Below are 16,057 nucleotides of genomic sequence, written 5' to 3'. Positions count from 1 at the left end.
GATTCAAACTAATTGAATGTTTATTTTGAAAAATTGTTTGAATTAATTTGATTAATTTTGATTCAAAGTAATTGAATGTTTATTTTGAGAAATTGTTACCTAATCAATCAGACTAAATTATAAAGAAAATATATTAGGAAAGACAATTATGATGATAATAAAAAAAATTTCTGTATAGCATAATATAAATATAAATAAATAAATAAATAAATAAATAAATAAATATATATATATATATATATATATATATATATATATATATATATATATATATAAAGAAAAAGAAAATATATTAGGAAAGACAATTATGAATAGGAAATTAACGTAGTTTTTTAGGTTAACCATAATTAAATCACCAACATTTAACCATAATAAATTAATAATTATTAAATTGTGCATATATACATATATATACATAATAATCGGTATAGCCTAATATAAATATTTATGCTTGTATTTTGTCACCTTTTGCCATAATAATCTGTAGCCTAATATAAACAGATTCTCAAGATGATATATATATAAAGAAAAAGAAAATATATTAGGAAAGACAATTATGAATATGAAATTAACGTAGTTTTTTAGGTTAACCATAATTGAATCACCAACATTTAACCATAATAAATTAATAATTATTAAATTAATTAACTAATTAATTAATTAATAAATTAATAAAATAAATGAGTTTACCAAAATGACCCTAACTTTGAGCGGGAAACTTTAGAAGGAGGATAATGTTATTATATATAGATAGATTTAGATAATAAAATTAAAGATGAAACTATAAACAAAATTATAATATTTGAAAGTGTGCATTTGTTTGATTATAATATTAGTGCAAAAGTATCACTCAATTAATTGAATAATATATGACACGTTTGTTTGCAATTATTTTTAAAAATTGTTATGTAATATGATTTATGTAATTATATTATTACTAAAATAAATATGGAAAGAAAATGATAAAATAATTTAATTATAATTATTATAAAAATCAATCCAATGACACACGCTTAGTTTAATTACCATAATGTTTTCAAAAAAAAAAGTTTAATTACCATAATAATTATTAGACAATTATTATTAGGCAATTATACTAATATTTATGTTGTTATACTTTTATACCTAAGTACACTTTTATTTGTGTAATTACTAGATTAATTAATAAATGAGTGTTTCGGTTAACCGAACTATTTTAAAACTTTAACCATTAATTGAACTGTAGTTTTTTTTCGGTTAATTGGTCGATTAACCGATTAACTTAACTTTTTAAACTAAAGTTTTAAATCCTAAAAATAATTAATATAATAATAAATCCAATTAAAATAATACATATTATAATAAATCTATAAGAAAATATACAAAAGTAATACCATAACAACGCTACAAATTTATAGGGATTTTACATATTAGATTATATATATATATGTGTGTGTGTGTGTGTGTGTGTGTGTGGAATTATAATCAAATGAGACAAGCTATGTGTGTGTGTGTGTGGAATTATAATCAAATGAGACAAGCTATTTAGGTGTGTGTGTGGAATTATAATCAAATGAGACAAGCTATTTAGGTGAGAAATGCGAACTAGTACGTGAGTGCACACAGTTTACTATGCGGATGCACACAGCCCGAAGTGTGTGCACTTAGCCTACATGAGTGCACACAGTTTAGGGTGTGTGCATTCGTGGAGTAGACTATGTGCACTCACGTTGTTCGCATTTCTCATCTAGTGTGTGTGTGTGTGGAATTATAATCAAATGAGACAAGCTATTTAGGTGAGAAATGCGAACTAGTACGTGAGTGCACACAGTTTACTATGCGGATGCACACAGTCCGAAGTGTGTGCACTTAGCCTACATGAGTGCACACAGTTTAGGGTGTGTGCATTCGTGGAGTAGACTATGTGCACTCACGTTGTTCGCATTTCTCATCTAGTGTGTGTGTGTGTGGAATTATAATCAAATGAGACAAGCTATTTAGGTGAGAAATGCGAACTAGTACGTGAGTGCACACAGTTTACTATGCGGATGCACACAGTCCGAAGTGTGTGCACTTAGCCTACATGAGTGCACACAGTTTAGGGTGTATGCATTTCTCATCTAAATAGCTTGTCTGAAGTCAACCCTATATATATATAGGAGGCTTCAAGTAAGAAACCTTTGTTAGGTAGGAACCTAAGAACTAATCCAAGTCATCTAAATCTGCTCAATCAATGGTTTAGATAATTAAACATTTTGATGTAGATCTTAAACATAATTAATTAGAAAGGATATTAGTGTAATTTTGTCTGTCTACCAATTATAAACTAATATTATATTTGGATTCTTTTCAAGTTTTTAGGAAGACAAGATAAGAAAGGAGTCTTATTGATTTGTGAACCTACATTCGTCTGATTTGCGACAGGAAATGAAGAAAAATTTATCCAAAAATCCGACCTGAGTTACAACAGCTCCACACGTGCGACTTCAGGTTCCGATGACACCAAATCAGCAGCAGCACTCCAATTCGTAGCGCTCTATGTGCACTTGTGTAAAAACGTTTGTGCCATAACGTAGAGGATGGATATGCGCCATACTGAATTGTTTGTGCACACACTAGTGCGGCCATGTGCACACACTATGTCTAGTACGTTATGGAACACACAAAATATCCCAAGTGCACATGCTACGGGTTAGGCGGCAATGTGTGCACATACGGGGAAATGAATATGCCACACAGGCCATAGGACCCCTGTTTAAATTCATTATAGTCATGATTCCCGTGTGTGCAATTCCGTGGTAATGAATGTGCCACACAAGCCACAGAAGCTTGAGCTCATGAACCCCGAACCAAATGTTTGATGAAAATTAAAGTGCTTTTGTGTTGTGTTGCGACTCTAAGTTGGTAGGGATCGTTAAGCAATAGTGTTCTATACATTTACTTAGCTTCAAGTTAGGAGTTTGTCAGTTTTGCAATTTGGCATGTATGTTATGGCGCACACAGAATATCCTAAGTGCAAATCGTCACGGGTTAGGTGACAATGTATGCCATACGGGGTAATGAATGTGCCGCACAGGTCACAGGAACCCTATTTACATTCATTGTATTCATGATTACCGTGTGTACACTTATGAGCTAACGAATGTGCCACGTAGGCCACAGTAACCCTGAGCTCATGAACCCCAGATCGAATGTTAGTGCAACATAGGTTTACCCTCTATTGTGTAAATCATGATTTGAATGCTTCATAGGACATGATGGTTCTTCAGGTAGTTCATACGATTGTTTAATGAATATTTCGCCAGGTACAACAAAGTACTAGACTCTAGAGTGTGAAGAGACAATAAAGCCTTTGGTTGGGCAGCGGTTCTCAAGTTTGAAGAAAGTGCTGGACTTGCAACCAACAAGGACACCATGATAGCCGAAATTGTCTACTTCGCTAGAAACCGAACTGAAGCTTAATTTTTGCTATTTCTTGATTATTGTATTTGTGTTTGAATAAACGTACAACATATTGTTTAAACAGGCTTATTTATGAAAGTGTGATTTACTGTGTGTATTATAATGTTGCAGCATGTGCGTGTAGAAAGACAACGTACAAGTGTGTGTGCGCCTAAGTTAAACTCTGTCACTGTCGGTAGCCGGAATAGGTAAATGGCCTCTTAAAAATATTAATTGTTATTTTTTTCCGATTTAATGGCTTAATTGCTTTGTTTTCCTGAGTTCAATGACTTATTTGGAGCTTATTTGAGTTTGATGGCTTAATTACTAATTCCAAAATGGTTTGATGACTTATTTGTATTTTTTTTTTTTAATTTGATTACCAAATACGGAGTAAAATTTTCTTTTTAAGTCATAGTGGCATGACAATTTTGAAATACGAAGAGTTTTTATTTTTTATTTTTTTATATAACTACGACGTGAATATTAATTATGAGATGAATTAATTAAGAGGAAAAATGATATTACTTTTCACTAAAAAATGGTGAGATAATGTTGCACAGCTTTTTATACAGTCAAGTCAAGTCAAGTTCGGTGAATTATTTATTTCTTAAACATTATTAGAAGATTTTTTTTTTTTTTGAAACAACATTATTAGAAGATTTAGAGTCATTTAATTTCATTATTTGTTGTGCATATTGCCGATCGAGTTTTCCTTTCTTCATCATCATATCCTTGCGTGCACTGCAATGGATATGGAACATCCTTCTTTCGTCTCTTCATGTTATGATGTTTTCTTGAGTTTCAGAGGAGAAGACGTTCGCAACAACTTCGTCGACCATCTCTATAGTGCCATGCAGCAAAGAGGAATTTACACTTTCAAAGACGATGAGAAGCTAGAAAGGGGAAAGTCCATCTCTCCCGCACTTGAGAAGGCAATCCGAGAATCGTCCATGGCGGTCGTCGTCTTCTCCGAGCACTATGCTGATTCTACATGGTGTTTGGAGGAATTGATGAAAATCATGGAGTGTATGGAGGTGAAAGGTCAGATGGTTGTTCCCATTTTCTATGGCGTGGATCCATCGACGGTGAGGAAACAGAATGGAAAGTTTGGAGAAGCCTTTGAAGGACACGAGAAGAGGTTTGAGAAAGAAGGAGAAAAGGTGAAGAAATGGAGGAAAGTGTTGGAGGATGTATCCAATTTGTCCGGTTGGGATCTCAACAACACTCAAAATGGGTAAATCTTAAACTCTATTTTGAGTTGTACCTTCCTCAAACTGAAAAACGTATTTATTTCTCTCTTTTATGACTTGTACCTGCTGTTTGTGGTATATATAGGCATGAAGCAAAGTTCATCCAGAAAATTGTTGAAGATATGATTACTAAATTGGGTCCAACAAGGTCAACTGATGATCCAAAACTTGTAGGGGTGAAGCATCGTATACAGAAATTGTATCCACTGATAGGCATTGGGTCTAGTGATGTTCGCTTTGTTGGAATACATGGGATGAGCGGGATTGGAAAGACAACTATTGCTAGAGCTCTTTATGACAAGATCTCGATGAAATTCGAAGATTCTAGTTTTATTCATGAAGTTAGAAGCGAGGCAGCCAAACATGGTCTGGTGCACTTGCAACAGAAACTTCTATCCAAGATTCTTTCAGTAAAAGATTTGAAAATAGACAATGTCTTTGAAGGAGAAAAGATGATACAGCAAAGGCTGCGTTGCAAAAGAGTCCTTGTTGTTCTTGATGATGTTAATCACAGGGATCAATTGGAGTCCTTGGCTGGAAACAGCAATTGGTTCGGTGCAGGAAGTAGAATCATCATAACAACCAAGAATAAGCACTTGCTTATTAGCCACAAAGTGAAAATTATGAAATACTATAAAATGGGTGTGCTAGAGGAAGCTGAAAGCTTTCAACTCTTTAGGCATCAAGCATTTAAGAACCAGGTGCCGCCTAGCAAGGAATTTGAGGAAGTCGAAGCTCAAGTGGTATACTATGCTGGCGGCCTTCCTTTGGCTCTTAAAGTTTTGGGTTCTTTCCTGTATGGTAGAGACATTACTGAATGGAGAAGCCAAGTGGAGCGACTTAAGGAAATCCCAGAAAATGAGATTTTAGAGAAACTTAAAGTGAGCTTCCATGGGCTCAACAAAATTGATCAAAAGATTTTCTTAGACATTGCTTGCTTCTTTAATGGGAAGAAGAGAACATCCATAACAAGAAAACTTAACAGTTTCAACTTCCACTCTGACATTGGCATAAAGATTCTCAGGGAGAAATCTTTGATAAGTATTTCAAAAGGTCACGTTTTGATGCATCAATTAATACAAGAAATGGGGTGGTCTATTGTTCGCCAAGAAGCTTCAGATGACCCAAAAAGATATAGCAGGTTGTGGCTGCCTCAGGATATTTCTCAACTACTCATAGGAAGTGAGGTAAGTACAGTGATTATCTGATCTGTATGTAAACAATATCGAATCCTAGCTTTATTTTAATTTATGGAATTCCTTTTTAGGAATTTGTTTTCCTGTGAAATTAATGTCAGGGTACAGAAAAGATCGAAGGTATAACATTCAACTTGCAGGCTGCAGCAAATGTGGAAGTTAGTAGTGAGGCCTTCACGCACATGACAAAGCTAAGGCTTCTCAAATTTCACAATGCAAACGTTTCTCAGATCCCTAATTTTCTCCCTGCGGAGTTAAGGTGGCTCCATTGGCACGGATATCCTTCAAAAATGTTGCCTGTTAGTTTCCAGGGACAAAAACTTGTAGGTCTTAAAATGCAATATAGCCGTCTCATACAACTTTGGAAAGGCTTGAAGGTTTATCTAATTATTTCTCTTCAATTTTCTGCTTTCATATGATATACGATTCTTATTTCTCTTTTATGCCTCACTTCTACAGGTTCTGAACAATTTGAAATTCATGAACCTAAGCCACTCTCAGAAACTAATTAGGACTCCAGATTTCACAGGAACCCCAAATCTTGAAAGGTTGATTTTGAAAGAGTGTACAAGTTTGGTAGAGATCCATGCTTCTATTGGATTCCTCAAGAACCTTGTTTTACTTAACCTAAACCACTGTGTAAATCTTAAGAGGCTTCCTGAAAGCATTCATTTAGAAAAGCTTGAGACAATGATCCTATCAGGCTGCTTGAAACTTGAAAATTTCCCAAAAATTGCAGCTCCCATGGCTTGCTTGTTAGAAGTACATGCTGAGGCTACAGCTGTAAGAGAACTACCATCATCGATCGAGTGGCTCACAAACCTTAGGTTAATAGATCTAGGCTTTTGCAAGCATCTTGTAAGTCTTCCAAATAGCATTTGTAGATTGAAAGGTCTGCAAACTCTCATTCTCTCTGGTTGTTCCAATTTTGGCAAGTTACCAGATGATTTGGGGCAAATGGAAGGCTTAACAGAGCTGTATTGTGATGACACAGCAATCCAGGAACCACCATCATCCTTTTCACTTCTAAAGAAGCTCAAGTTCTTAACCTTTCGTGGATGTAAACCTTTGGCTTCTCAATCGCAGCGTTCTCTCTTCCTCTCTAGGTTGCTGCAACCAAGAACTTTTCAAGATATCAAGGCTTCACCCTCTGTTTCTCTTTCTGGTTTATCTTCATTGGTACAACTTGATATTAGTTGTTGTAGTATGTTTGATGGAGGCATTTGTTGTGATCTTGGGGAGTTGCCGTCTTTACAAGTTTTGAATCTTAGCAACAACAAGTTCGTTAGTATCCCAGCCGAATCCCTGGCTCACCTCACCGGACTTAAGAAACTTGATCTCGTTGGATGCTATAGGCTTGAAACTTTGCCAGACCTTCCTTCAAGTATAAAAGAGGTTTATTTAGATGAATGCAAAGCTTTGAGAGGCAACATAGATATGTTTGCAAAATACCCAAAGTTGTCACGCATTTCATTCACTAGATGCATTCAACTACTTCAGAATCCGCTTTATAGTGACGTGGTTGATGCAATATGGCAACACCTGCTCAAGGTAACTCAGCTCGATCGTTTGGTAATTATTATAGTACAATGCTTTATTAGATCTGATCTGTCTCACAAATTGAGACCTGTGAGACGGTCTGTCAAGAAATTAGCCCTATGAACTAATAGTGATTGGTATGATCTTTGTGACACAGGGACTATCTGTGGCAGATCGACATTGTAGTGTCTTTTTTCCTGGGAATTCGGTTCCTGAGTGGTTTACCTACAAGAACTTGGGACTTTCAATTTCAGCAAACCTGCCTCAGAATTGGTACAACGACAAATTCATGGGATTTGCTATTTGTGTGCCTGATGTTAGAAGCATTACTTGTGTTTGTTCTTATGATGTGAGTGAAAAGTATGGGATTGAAGTGGTTTTTGGTTACAGAAGTCATGATGGTGGTGAGAATTGTGTTTTAACGTTTATTGGCATGGTAGGGAGTGAAGAGTATATGGTTTCTGAGCGCAGTTGCTTGGCCTATTTGTCATATGGGTCTTTGATTTTGCCTGGATGTGAAGATCCTAATGAATGGAGCCAAATTGTGGTTGAGGGTGTTGGTGACTATGAAGGCATTGGAGGTTATGGATTGCAGCTTGTGTATGAGGATGATGTTAAACAGGCTCATGCTCAGGCTAATGAACTGCTTATGATCCAAGATGACTCTTCTTGATATTTTTGACGTTCAAAATTCAAATTTAAAAAAAAAATTTAATTACTTTTGGTGCAATTAAAAGTCAAGAGACCAATTTAAGAAAAGAGTTTTTTCCACTTTTGGTCCTATGACTTTAGTGTTTCCGTCAATTTAGGTACACAACTTTCATTCCTGACATAAGTAGTGCTTGATTTTGATTTTTTGCCACTTTTAGTCCTTGACTTTGATTTGTTTTCTATTTTTAGTCCTTTTGGCCATCCGAGCGACAACTTGTAATTGGAATCAACAAATTATTGTGTCGTTAAGGGTAAAAGTGTCTTTTGATAAGCCCTAAATATATTTATAAATAAAATCAGAGCAAAAATAGGAAAAAGAAACATTATTTGCTTGTTCTGCTTCGCTTTTCAAGCGTCAATTTTTAATCGGAATCAACAAACTGTTGTGCCATTAAAGGTAAAATTGTCTATTGATAAATCCCTAAATACATCAACGTTATTTACCCTTAATGACACAACAGTTTGTTGATTTCGATTAAAAGTTGTCGCTTAGATGGCCAAAAGGACTAAAAGTGGAAAAAAATCAAAGTCAAGGATTAAAAGTGGCAAAAAATTAAAGTCAAGCACTATTTATGTCAGGAATGAAAGTCGTATACCTAAATTGACGGAAGCACTAAAGTCATAGGACCAAAAGTGGAAAAAATTCTTTAAGAAAATGTCATAGTTGAAAGATCATTTTGAGAATTAACTCATTTAAATATAAAGACCTAAGGGTGTGTTTGGAAAGCAGGAAAATGACTTCTGGAAAATGAGTCATTTTCCAGAAGTCATTTTCCTTTCTAGTGTTTGGTTACACAGCAGAAAATTGTCTTTGTGTGTTTGGATCATTTTCCAAAAAATGAAAAAAATTGTATACTTCAACAATATTCAGTCAACAAATACTTTAACAATATTCAATCACAAAATGATTCTAACAATAGCCAAATAACAATTATGTTCTTTAGATTTGTTATTTAAAAAAAAAAAAAAAAAAACAACTTCACTGCCGAAAACCAATTTTGGTTTCTAAAAACCAAAATTTGTTCCCCTGGTTTTCCAAGTCGGAAAACCAAAATTGGTTTCCGGAAACCATGTATTGGGGAAAAAAAATTAAAGAAAAAAGGAAAAGGGAGAGGTGGCGGTGGTGTAGCAAGGAAGAAGATGAAGGCAGAGCTGTATAGATAGGCGGAAATGGAGTGAGTGGCGTGAGTGGAAAATGACTTCCCCTAAAAAAAAAAGGGGAAGTCATTTTCTTAAAAAAATAAAGCTTATTTTCCATTGACTTGATTTGATTTTTCATTGACTTTTATTTTCCTTGTGTTGCCAAACATTGAAAATTCGAAAAATGATTTCCAGAAATCATTTTCCGGGTTTCCAAACACACTCTAAAGGTAATTGATTCATTAGCGTTAAGTTCCAATGAGGAGAAAAGAAAATCAACTAGCTGAAGCAGGACCTAATAAACTCAATTTCCAAAAAAATTAAAGAAGAGCAAATTAAAGAATACACAAGCAGTGGCAAAGAGCTCAATAAATTAAAGGCATATATACGTACAAACGCTAATTCAAAGCAAATATGTGAAAGAAATTCCACTAGAACATGTTTTATCAAATCAGGAATGTTGAGATGCCTCTGCCTCTGCCTCTGGTGGAAGCCGAGGGAAATAAGAATCTAAAGAATCCCTTTTCTTCTTTACGTAGTGTGATCCATCAAAAACTGCAGGAAATAATCCCATTTTACCAAATTGGGAATGGGACGAGTTGCTTTGGTCACCCTGTTTAACATCATCTTCATACACAAGCCGCACTCCGAAACCTTTGTGTACAAACCAACCTGCATTAGGTTCTTCGGTAGAAACCTCATATTGGCACCATTCATTAGGACTATGAACCCAATCATTGTAAACCTCCCAATAGTTATCAAATGAGTAATAGGCCAGGCAAGTGATGTTAGAGTCCACATATTGTTTAACCCCCATAAAGCCAATCCCACCTCCAATATATGCCTTTCTACCATCTGGAGTTATCAAACTTTGCCTGACAACAATCCCATTTCTAACACCGAGATTAGGATAACGCAGGATGGGTCTTGAAGTATTTATCATCTCAGAAACAACACACAAAGCAAATCCTACAAATTTGTTATTGTACCAATTTTGAGGCAGGTTCACTAAAATTGAAGGCCCCCAGTTCTTATAGGTAAACCACTCAGGAATCATGCTGCCAGGAAAACAGAGACCAAAATCACCATCTACAATGGATAGTCCCTGTATGCATGTGTCACAAAGATCATATCAGTCACTACTAGTTCATGTATAAACAAGTACTAATTAAATAATGATTTATACAATTAAGTTACCTTGAGCAGGTGTTGCCACATTGAATCAACCATCTGACTGTTACCTTCATCCTGAAGCAGTTGATCACATTTAGTGAATGAAATCTGGGCCAAATTCTGGTATTTTATAAAAGAATCTATGCTTCCTTTCAGAGCCGCGCATTCATCTAGACAAACAGTTGCTAGACTTGATGGGAGCTGTGGAAAAGTTTCAAGCTTCTCGCAACCAACCAGAAAAAGTTCCACAAGTTTTGGGAGGCGCGAGATGGCCTCAGCTGGGATGCTAACAAACTTGTTGTTGCTAAGATTCAATAGTTCCAAAGAGGACAAGGCTCCAAGGTCAAAAGGGATGCCCCCATCTAACATACTACAATCTCTAAGATCTAATTGTACCAATGAAGACAAACCAGACAGACAATGTAAGGATGAAGCCTTGGTATCTTGAAAAGTTGCCGGCAACAGCCAATGAAGGAAGAACAAATACTTAGATCCAGAAACCTGAGGTTTACATCCACGAAATGATAAGATGTTGAGTTTCTTTAGATGGGAAATGGAGGACGGAAGATCTTGGATCGCTGTGTCGTCACAGTAGAGCTCTTCTAAACATTCCATGTCTCCCAATTCATCCGGCAATTTGTCAAACTTGGAACAACCAGAGAGAGTGATAACTTTCAGACCTTTCAATCCACAAATGCTACTTGGAAGGCTTGTAAGATGTTTGCAATAGCTTAGATTTATTAATCTAAGGCATGTGAGGAACTCGATGGAAGATGGCAACTCTCTTAAAGCAGTAGCTTCAGCATATAAGTCTAACAAGCAAGCCATGGGACCGCAAATTTCTGGAAAACTTCCGAGTTTTAAGCAGCCTGATAGGATAAGCGTCTCAAGCTTTTCCAAACAAATGCTCTTGGGAAGCTTCTTAAGATTTATACAGTTCTTTAAGTTTAGTATAACAAGGTTATTGAGACATCCAACAGAATCATGGATCTCTGTCAAACTTGTACACTCTTCGAGAACCAACCTTTCAAGATTTGGGGTTCCTCTGAAATCTGGAGTCCTAATTAGATTCTGAGAGTGGCTAAGATTGATGAACTTCAAATGGTATAAATCCTATAGAAGTGAGACATAACAGAGAAATAAGATTGATTGAATGTGACACTCTGAACGCAAAAAAGAAGGATAAATAAAAATTAATCAGATAAACCTGCAAGCCCTTCCAAAGTTGTATGACACGACTATATTGCATTTTAAGACTGACAAGCCTTTCTCCCTTGAAGCTACCAGGCAAGCTTTTTGAAGGATATCCATGCCAATCGAGCCACCGTAAATCGTGAGGGAGAGAATTAGGGCCATGAGAAGCATTTGCATTCTGAAATTTGAGAAACCTCAGATTTTTCATTCCCGTGAAGGCTTGACTACTAACTTTCACGCCTGTTATAGCCTGGTAGTTGAGTGCTATACCTTCGATCTTATCTGTACCCTGACAATTCAAAGGAAGACAATATTCTAAAATGTAATGGTAAATAGTAAAACAAATTAAAGGATATTGCTTAATCTGTTACATTGTTTTTAAAAGATCACCTCACTTCCTGTCAGTAGTTGAGAAATATCCTCAGGCACCCACAACCTGCTATGACTTTTTGGATCCTCTGAAGCTTCTTGTCGAACAATATGCCAGCCCATTCTTTGTATTAATTCATGCATATATACACGACCTTCCCAAACAACTATCAGACATTTCTCTAAGAGAACCTTTACACCAATGACATAATGGAAGTTGAAACTCTCAAGTTTTCTTATTATGGATGTTTTCTTCTTTCCATTAAAGAAGCATGCAATATCTAAGAAAATCTTTTGAGCATTTTCGTTGAGACTAAGGAAACTTCCTTTAAGTTTCTTTGTAATCTCATCATCATCATCTTTTGGGATTTCCTTAAGTCGGGCTACTTCACTTCTCCATTCAGCAATATCTTTGCCACACAAGGAAGAACCCAAAACTTTAAGAGCCAAAGGAAGGCCACCTGCATGACGTACCACTTGAGTAGTGAGCTCCTCAAATTCCTTGGGAGGCAGGTCTTGCTTAAAGGCATGCTGCCTAAAGAGCTTAGAGCTTTCACCTTCACGCAGCAAACTCATTTTATACAATCTCAGAGACTCAATGTTGTTGCTAAGGAGTAAGTGCTTATCCTTGGTTGTTATGATGATTCTACTTCCAGCACCGAACCAATAGCTGTTTCCAGCCAATGATTCCAATTGATCCCTGTGATCAACATCATCAAGAACAATAACCACTCTTTTGCAACGCAGCCTTTGCTGTATAATCTTATTTCCTTGAAAAACATCGTTTATTTTCAAAGTTTTATCAGAAATAATATCAGAGAGAAGCTTCTGTTGCAAGTTCGCCAAACCTTTGGCTGAACCATGGTTTGCTATCTCAGCTCTAACTTCTTGGATAAAACTAGCACCCTCAAATTCATTTGAGATATTGTCAAAAAGAGCTCTTGCAATAGCTGTCTTTCCAATCCCGCTCATCCCAAATATTCCAATAAAACGAACATCACTAGACCCCCGGCCTATCAATGAATAAAGTTTCTGCATAGGACGCCCCATCCCAATGAGGTTTGGATCACCACTTGGCAATTTAGGGCCCAATTTAGTAAAGATATCTTCAATAATTTTCTCGATGAACTTTGCTTCATGCCTATATATACCACAAAAGGCAAGAACAATTCATGAAAGAGAAATTAAATTAATGAAGATGCTGTCTTGTTTTTTGGGTTGATACTTGCTAATGTCAAAAATTGACCTCTAATAAACATAAGCATGCAACTTCAATTTATAACCAACCAGGGAACACCTGAAACATTATCTTTAGACGTATATATATATATGTAGAATACATTTCAAAACATGTTTATTTTCACTTGACAAAGCAAAAAGGTTAAACAAATCAAAACGTTTAAGAAGATGCTTGCTAAATAAACTTGGATGCCTTTTAAAATTCTCAATAAGGTACTTAAAATTTTTGCCTAGCTAGAAAATCTTCTCATGAACTCAACTAATGAACGCAGATTATATAGGCAACAAACGAAATCTACTTTCCATCATTAAACAAAATCTGGAAGTAATTAGCTTTTATATATTTCCTTTAAACAATTCCTCCATTAGCAACTATAGGGAGGTTATATACTTATATGAAGTTAATGAGACTTCCATTACCATTATTTAATACAATAATTTAAATTAAATATTAAATTATTTCATAGGCATAATGGCTGCATAATTGATCAAGAAAATGAACTAAAGAAATGAATCATATCCATGGCACACAAAAAGTATCTGTAAAATTGCCATTTTTCCACCATTTTCACTACCGTAATAACCGTAGCTACCATGCAACTTACCTAAAGGAGTTTTGTGCAAATTATTTTCAGCCCACCACATCACTAAATATTATGTTTGAATCTTGTGCTATGCCTTAATCATAGCAAGATCCAAGACACACTTTAACGACATAATCCTACCTTAAATTACAGCAAAATTTCTTAGAACCAATATAATGATTTCGGTTTTGATATATTTTACCAGCTTTAGATAATAATCCAACAATCCGATCAATGAATATAATTTGCTACAATATAACACCATATTAGCCATTGTTGTAAAAATCGGCCGAGGAGATTTCAAGCCTAGATGCCTTTTAGTCGGCCAATTGACTAGGTACCCTTGACACACAACTTGACTGAGTCAGCATCTAACTCAGTCGAGTTGACACCCAACTTAACTTGATTGAATTAGCACCCAACTCAACACGACCGAGTCAGCACCCACCTCGGCCGAGTCCACACCCACCTCAACTTAGTCAGCCTAGTTTTTTTTTTTTTTTTTTTTTTTTTTTTTCACAGAGAAGAGAAGAGTCAGGATTTTTTTTTTGTTTGCATTGATAGCCTTGAAGTAAATGAAAGGCAAAAACAATTTCTTTTATTTATTTGCCAGGTCTTACTTTCTATATTTTAGTATTTATGCCTTAAGTAAGTAAAAAGATTAGTAAATATAATAATTTGAAGTAAATGAAAAGTCTTTTATGCTTTCTTAAAGCCTAAAATAATTGAAAGGTCTTTTAATTTATATTTTGATATTAAAATTTAAAACAAATTTTTTTATATATACTTAGGCACCTATCCAAAACCCGATGAACACCGAGCACACTTTACAACTTTGAGTGCCTTGTATTTTTTACCACCTTAGTATTATCACGTAGCAGGCATCTGTATTTCTTTGCATAATAGAAAACACACCATCACTATCAAACCCGAAGATATGTACCTAGTACACTCTAAGATTCTAGCTGACAAAATATCAAAAGAAATTAAATAAGCTACCACAGCTTAAACAACCAATGCTAACGAGGCGTTAACTACTATAAAACTTATATAGGGATTGTGACATAAGAGATCGAAATTGAGCATGAGATAAAAGAGTTTAAGATGTACCCATTTTCAGTCTTCAATTCTCGACCTGACAAATTGGCTACCTCCTCCAGCACTTCCCTCCATTTCTTCACCTTTTCTTTCTCAAACCTCATCTCGTGTTCAGCAAAGGCTTCTGCAAACTTGCCCTTTTGTTTCCTCACCGTAGATGGATCCACGTCATAGAAAATGGGAACAACAAGACCGTTCACTTTCATACACTCCATGATCTTCACTAGTTCCTCCAAGCACCTCGTGGACTCAGCATAGTGCTGGGAGAAAATGACGATGGCTATGTACGAGTCTTCGATTGCTGGGGAAATGGACTTCCCCCTTTTAAGCTTATCGTCATCTTTAAAGGTACGAATCCCCCTTATCTTCAAGGCACTGTAGAGATGATCAACAAAGTTCTTGACAACTTCTTCTTCACTAAAGCTCAAGAAAACATCGTAATTACCGCATGAAGGGAAAGAAGAAGAAGGAGGAGGTTGTTCCATTACAGTGATCTAGACGAAGGGAGAAAGAAAGGAATTGACACTCTCTAGTGGCTAGTGGAGTATGAATAATCTCTATTTTAATATGTCTAAATAAAGAATTGAAAAAATAAATAAATATTTTTAATGTTTTGAGTTATGGCCTTATGGGCCAAGCTGACTCAAGATTTTTATTAGGGAAAATTGTAATTTTTATATTTCCTATGGCAATTATGTCACCCCTGAATTATTAGTGGTGTAAATATTGCTCCTCAATTTTCAAAAACGGTACATATATTGCCCCTCCCATAACGAAGGAGGGGCAATATTTACACCACGAGAGGGGCAATATATGTACCATTTTTGAAAATTGAAGGGCAATATTTACATCACTAAAAATTCAGGGGTAACATTGATAATTGACATATTATGAAGGGCATAAATTACAATTTTTCGTTTTTATTAATTGGCATAACCTGTTGGTTCCGGTTTGATTGAGAAAAAGTTTAGAGGTGGAGGGAGTGTGAATACACTTTAAAAAAAAATAAAAAAATTCTTAAGTTTTAAAAATTAAAATCAAAGATTTTTCACTCGACTAAGTTAAGCTTTTAACACTTTGCAAAGGTTATTGTTGACCACTTAACTATATAGTCAAGAATAAAAAGTTGTGTAGCGGAAAA

The 16,057-nt window shown here is 35.4% G+C and overlaps 2 protein-coding genes across 2 annotated transcripts; one reads left to right on the top strand and one right to left on the bottom strand.

Annotated features, from left to right (window-relative positions):
* The first annotated feature begins 4,141 nt into the window (after nt 1-4,141).
* Nucleotides 4,142-8,086, top strand: LOC116015663 (TMV resistance protein N-like). Its single transcript, XM_031255801.1, has 5 exons — nt 4,142-4,657; nt 4,759-5,860; nt 5,971-6,246; nt 6,329-7,420; nt 7,566-8,086. Exons 1-5 carry the CDS (start codon nt 4,170-4,172, stop codon nt 8,079-8,081), a joined length of 3,474 nt encoding a protein of 1,157 aa, XP_031111661.1. The 5' UTR covers nt 4,142-4,169; the 3' UTR covers nt 8,082-8,086.
* A 1,527-nt stretch (nt 8,087-9,613) lies between these two features.
* LOC116015661 (TMV resistance protein N-like) lies at nt 9,614-15,429 on the bottom strand. Its single transcript, XM_031255799.1, has 5 exons — nt 14,929-15,429; nt 12,017-13,136; nt 11,640-11,915; nt 10,457-11,545; nt 9,614-10,364 (listed from the first exon to the last, which is right to left on the bottom strand). The coding sequence occupies exons 1-5, from the start codon at nt 15,399-15,401 to the stop codon at nt 9,711-9,713; spliced, it is 3,612 nt and encodes a 1,203-aa protein (XP_031111659.1). The 5' UTR covers nt 15,402-15,429; the 3' UTR covers nt 9,614-9,710.
* Between the last annotated feature and the right edge of the window lie 628 nt (nt 15,430-16,057).

This window comes from Ipomoea triloba, chromosome 4, assembly GCF_003576645.1.
Source record: "Ipomoea triloba cultivar NCNSP0323 chromosome 4, ASM357664v1".
Classification (NCBI taxonomy): Eukaryota; Viridiplantae; Streptophyta; class Magnoliopsida; order Solanales; family Convolvulaceae; genus Ipomoea; species Ipomoea triloba.
Note: the sequence above shows the minus strand (reverse complement) of the source record. Positions and strands in the feature narration are given on the sequence as shown.

Bases quoted from the DNA above. Each gene is read 5' to 3' on its own strand.
- LOC116015663 (XM_031255801.1), top strand. From the start codon at position 4,170: ATGGATATGGAACATCCTTCTTTCGTCTCTTCATGTTATGATGTTTTC. The intron at 4,658-4,758 runs GTAAATCTTAAA...TGGTATATATAG, and splicing joins CTCAACAACACTCAAAATGG to GCATGAAGCAAAGTTCATCC. The intron at 6,247-6,328 runs GTTTATCTAATT...TCACTTCTACAG, and splicing joins AACTTTGGAAAGGCTTGAAG to GTTCTGAACAATTTGAAATT.
- LOC116015661 (XM_031255799.1), bottom strand. From the start codon at position 15,401: ATGGAACAACCTCCTCCTTCTTCTTCTTTCCCTTCATGCGGTAATTAC. The intron at 11,546-11,639 runs GTTTATCTGATT...TCACTTCTATAG, and splicing joins AACTTTGGAAGGGCTTGCAG to GATTTATACCATTTGAAGTT. The intron at 10,365-10,456 runs GTAACTTAATTG...ACATGCATACAG, and splicing joins TGTGGCAACACCTGCTCAAG to GGACTATCCATTGTAGATGG.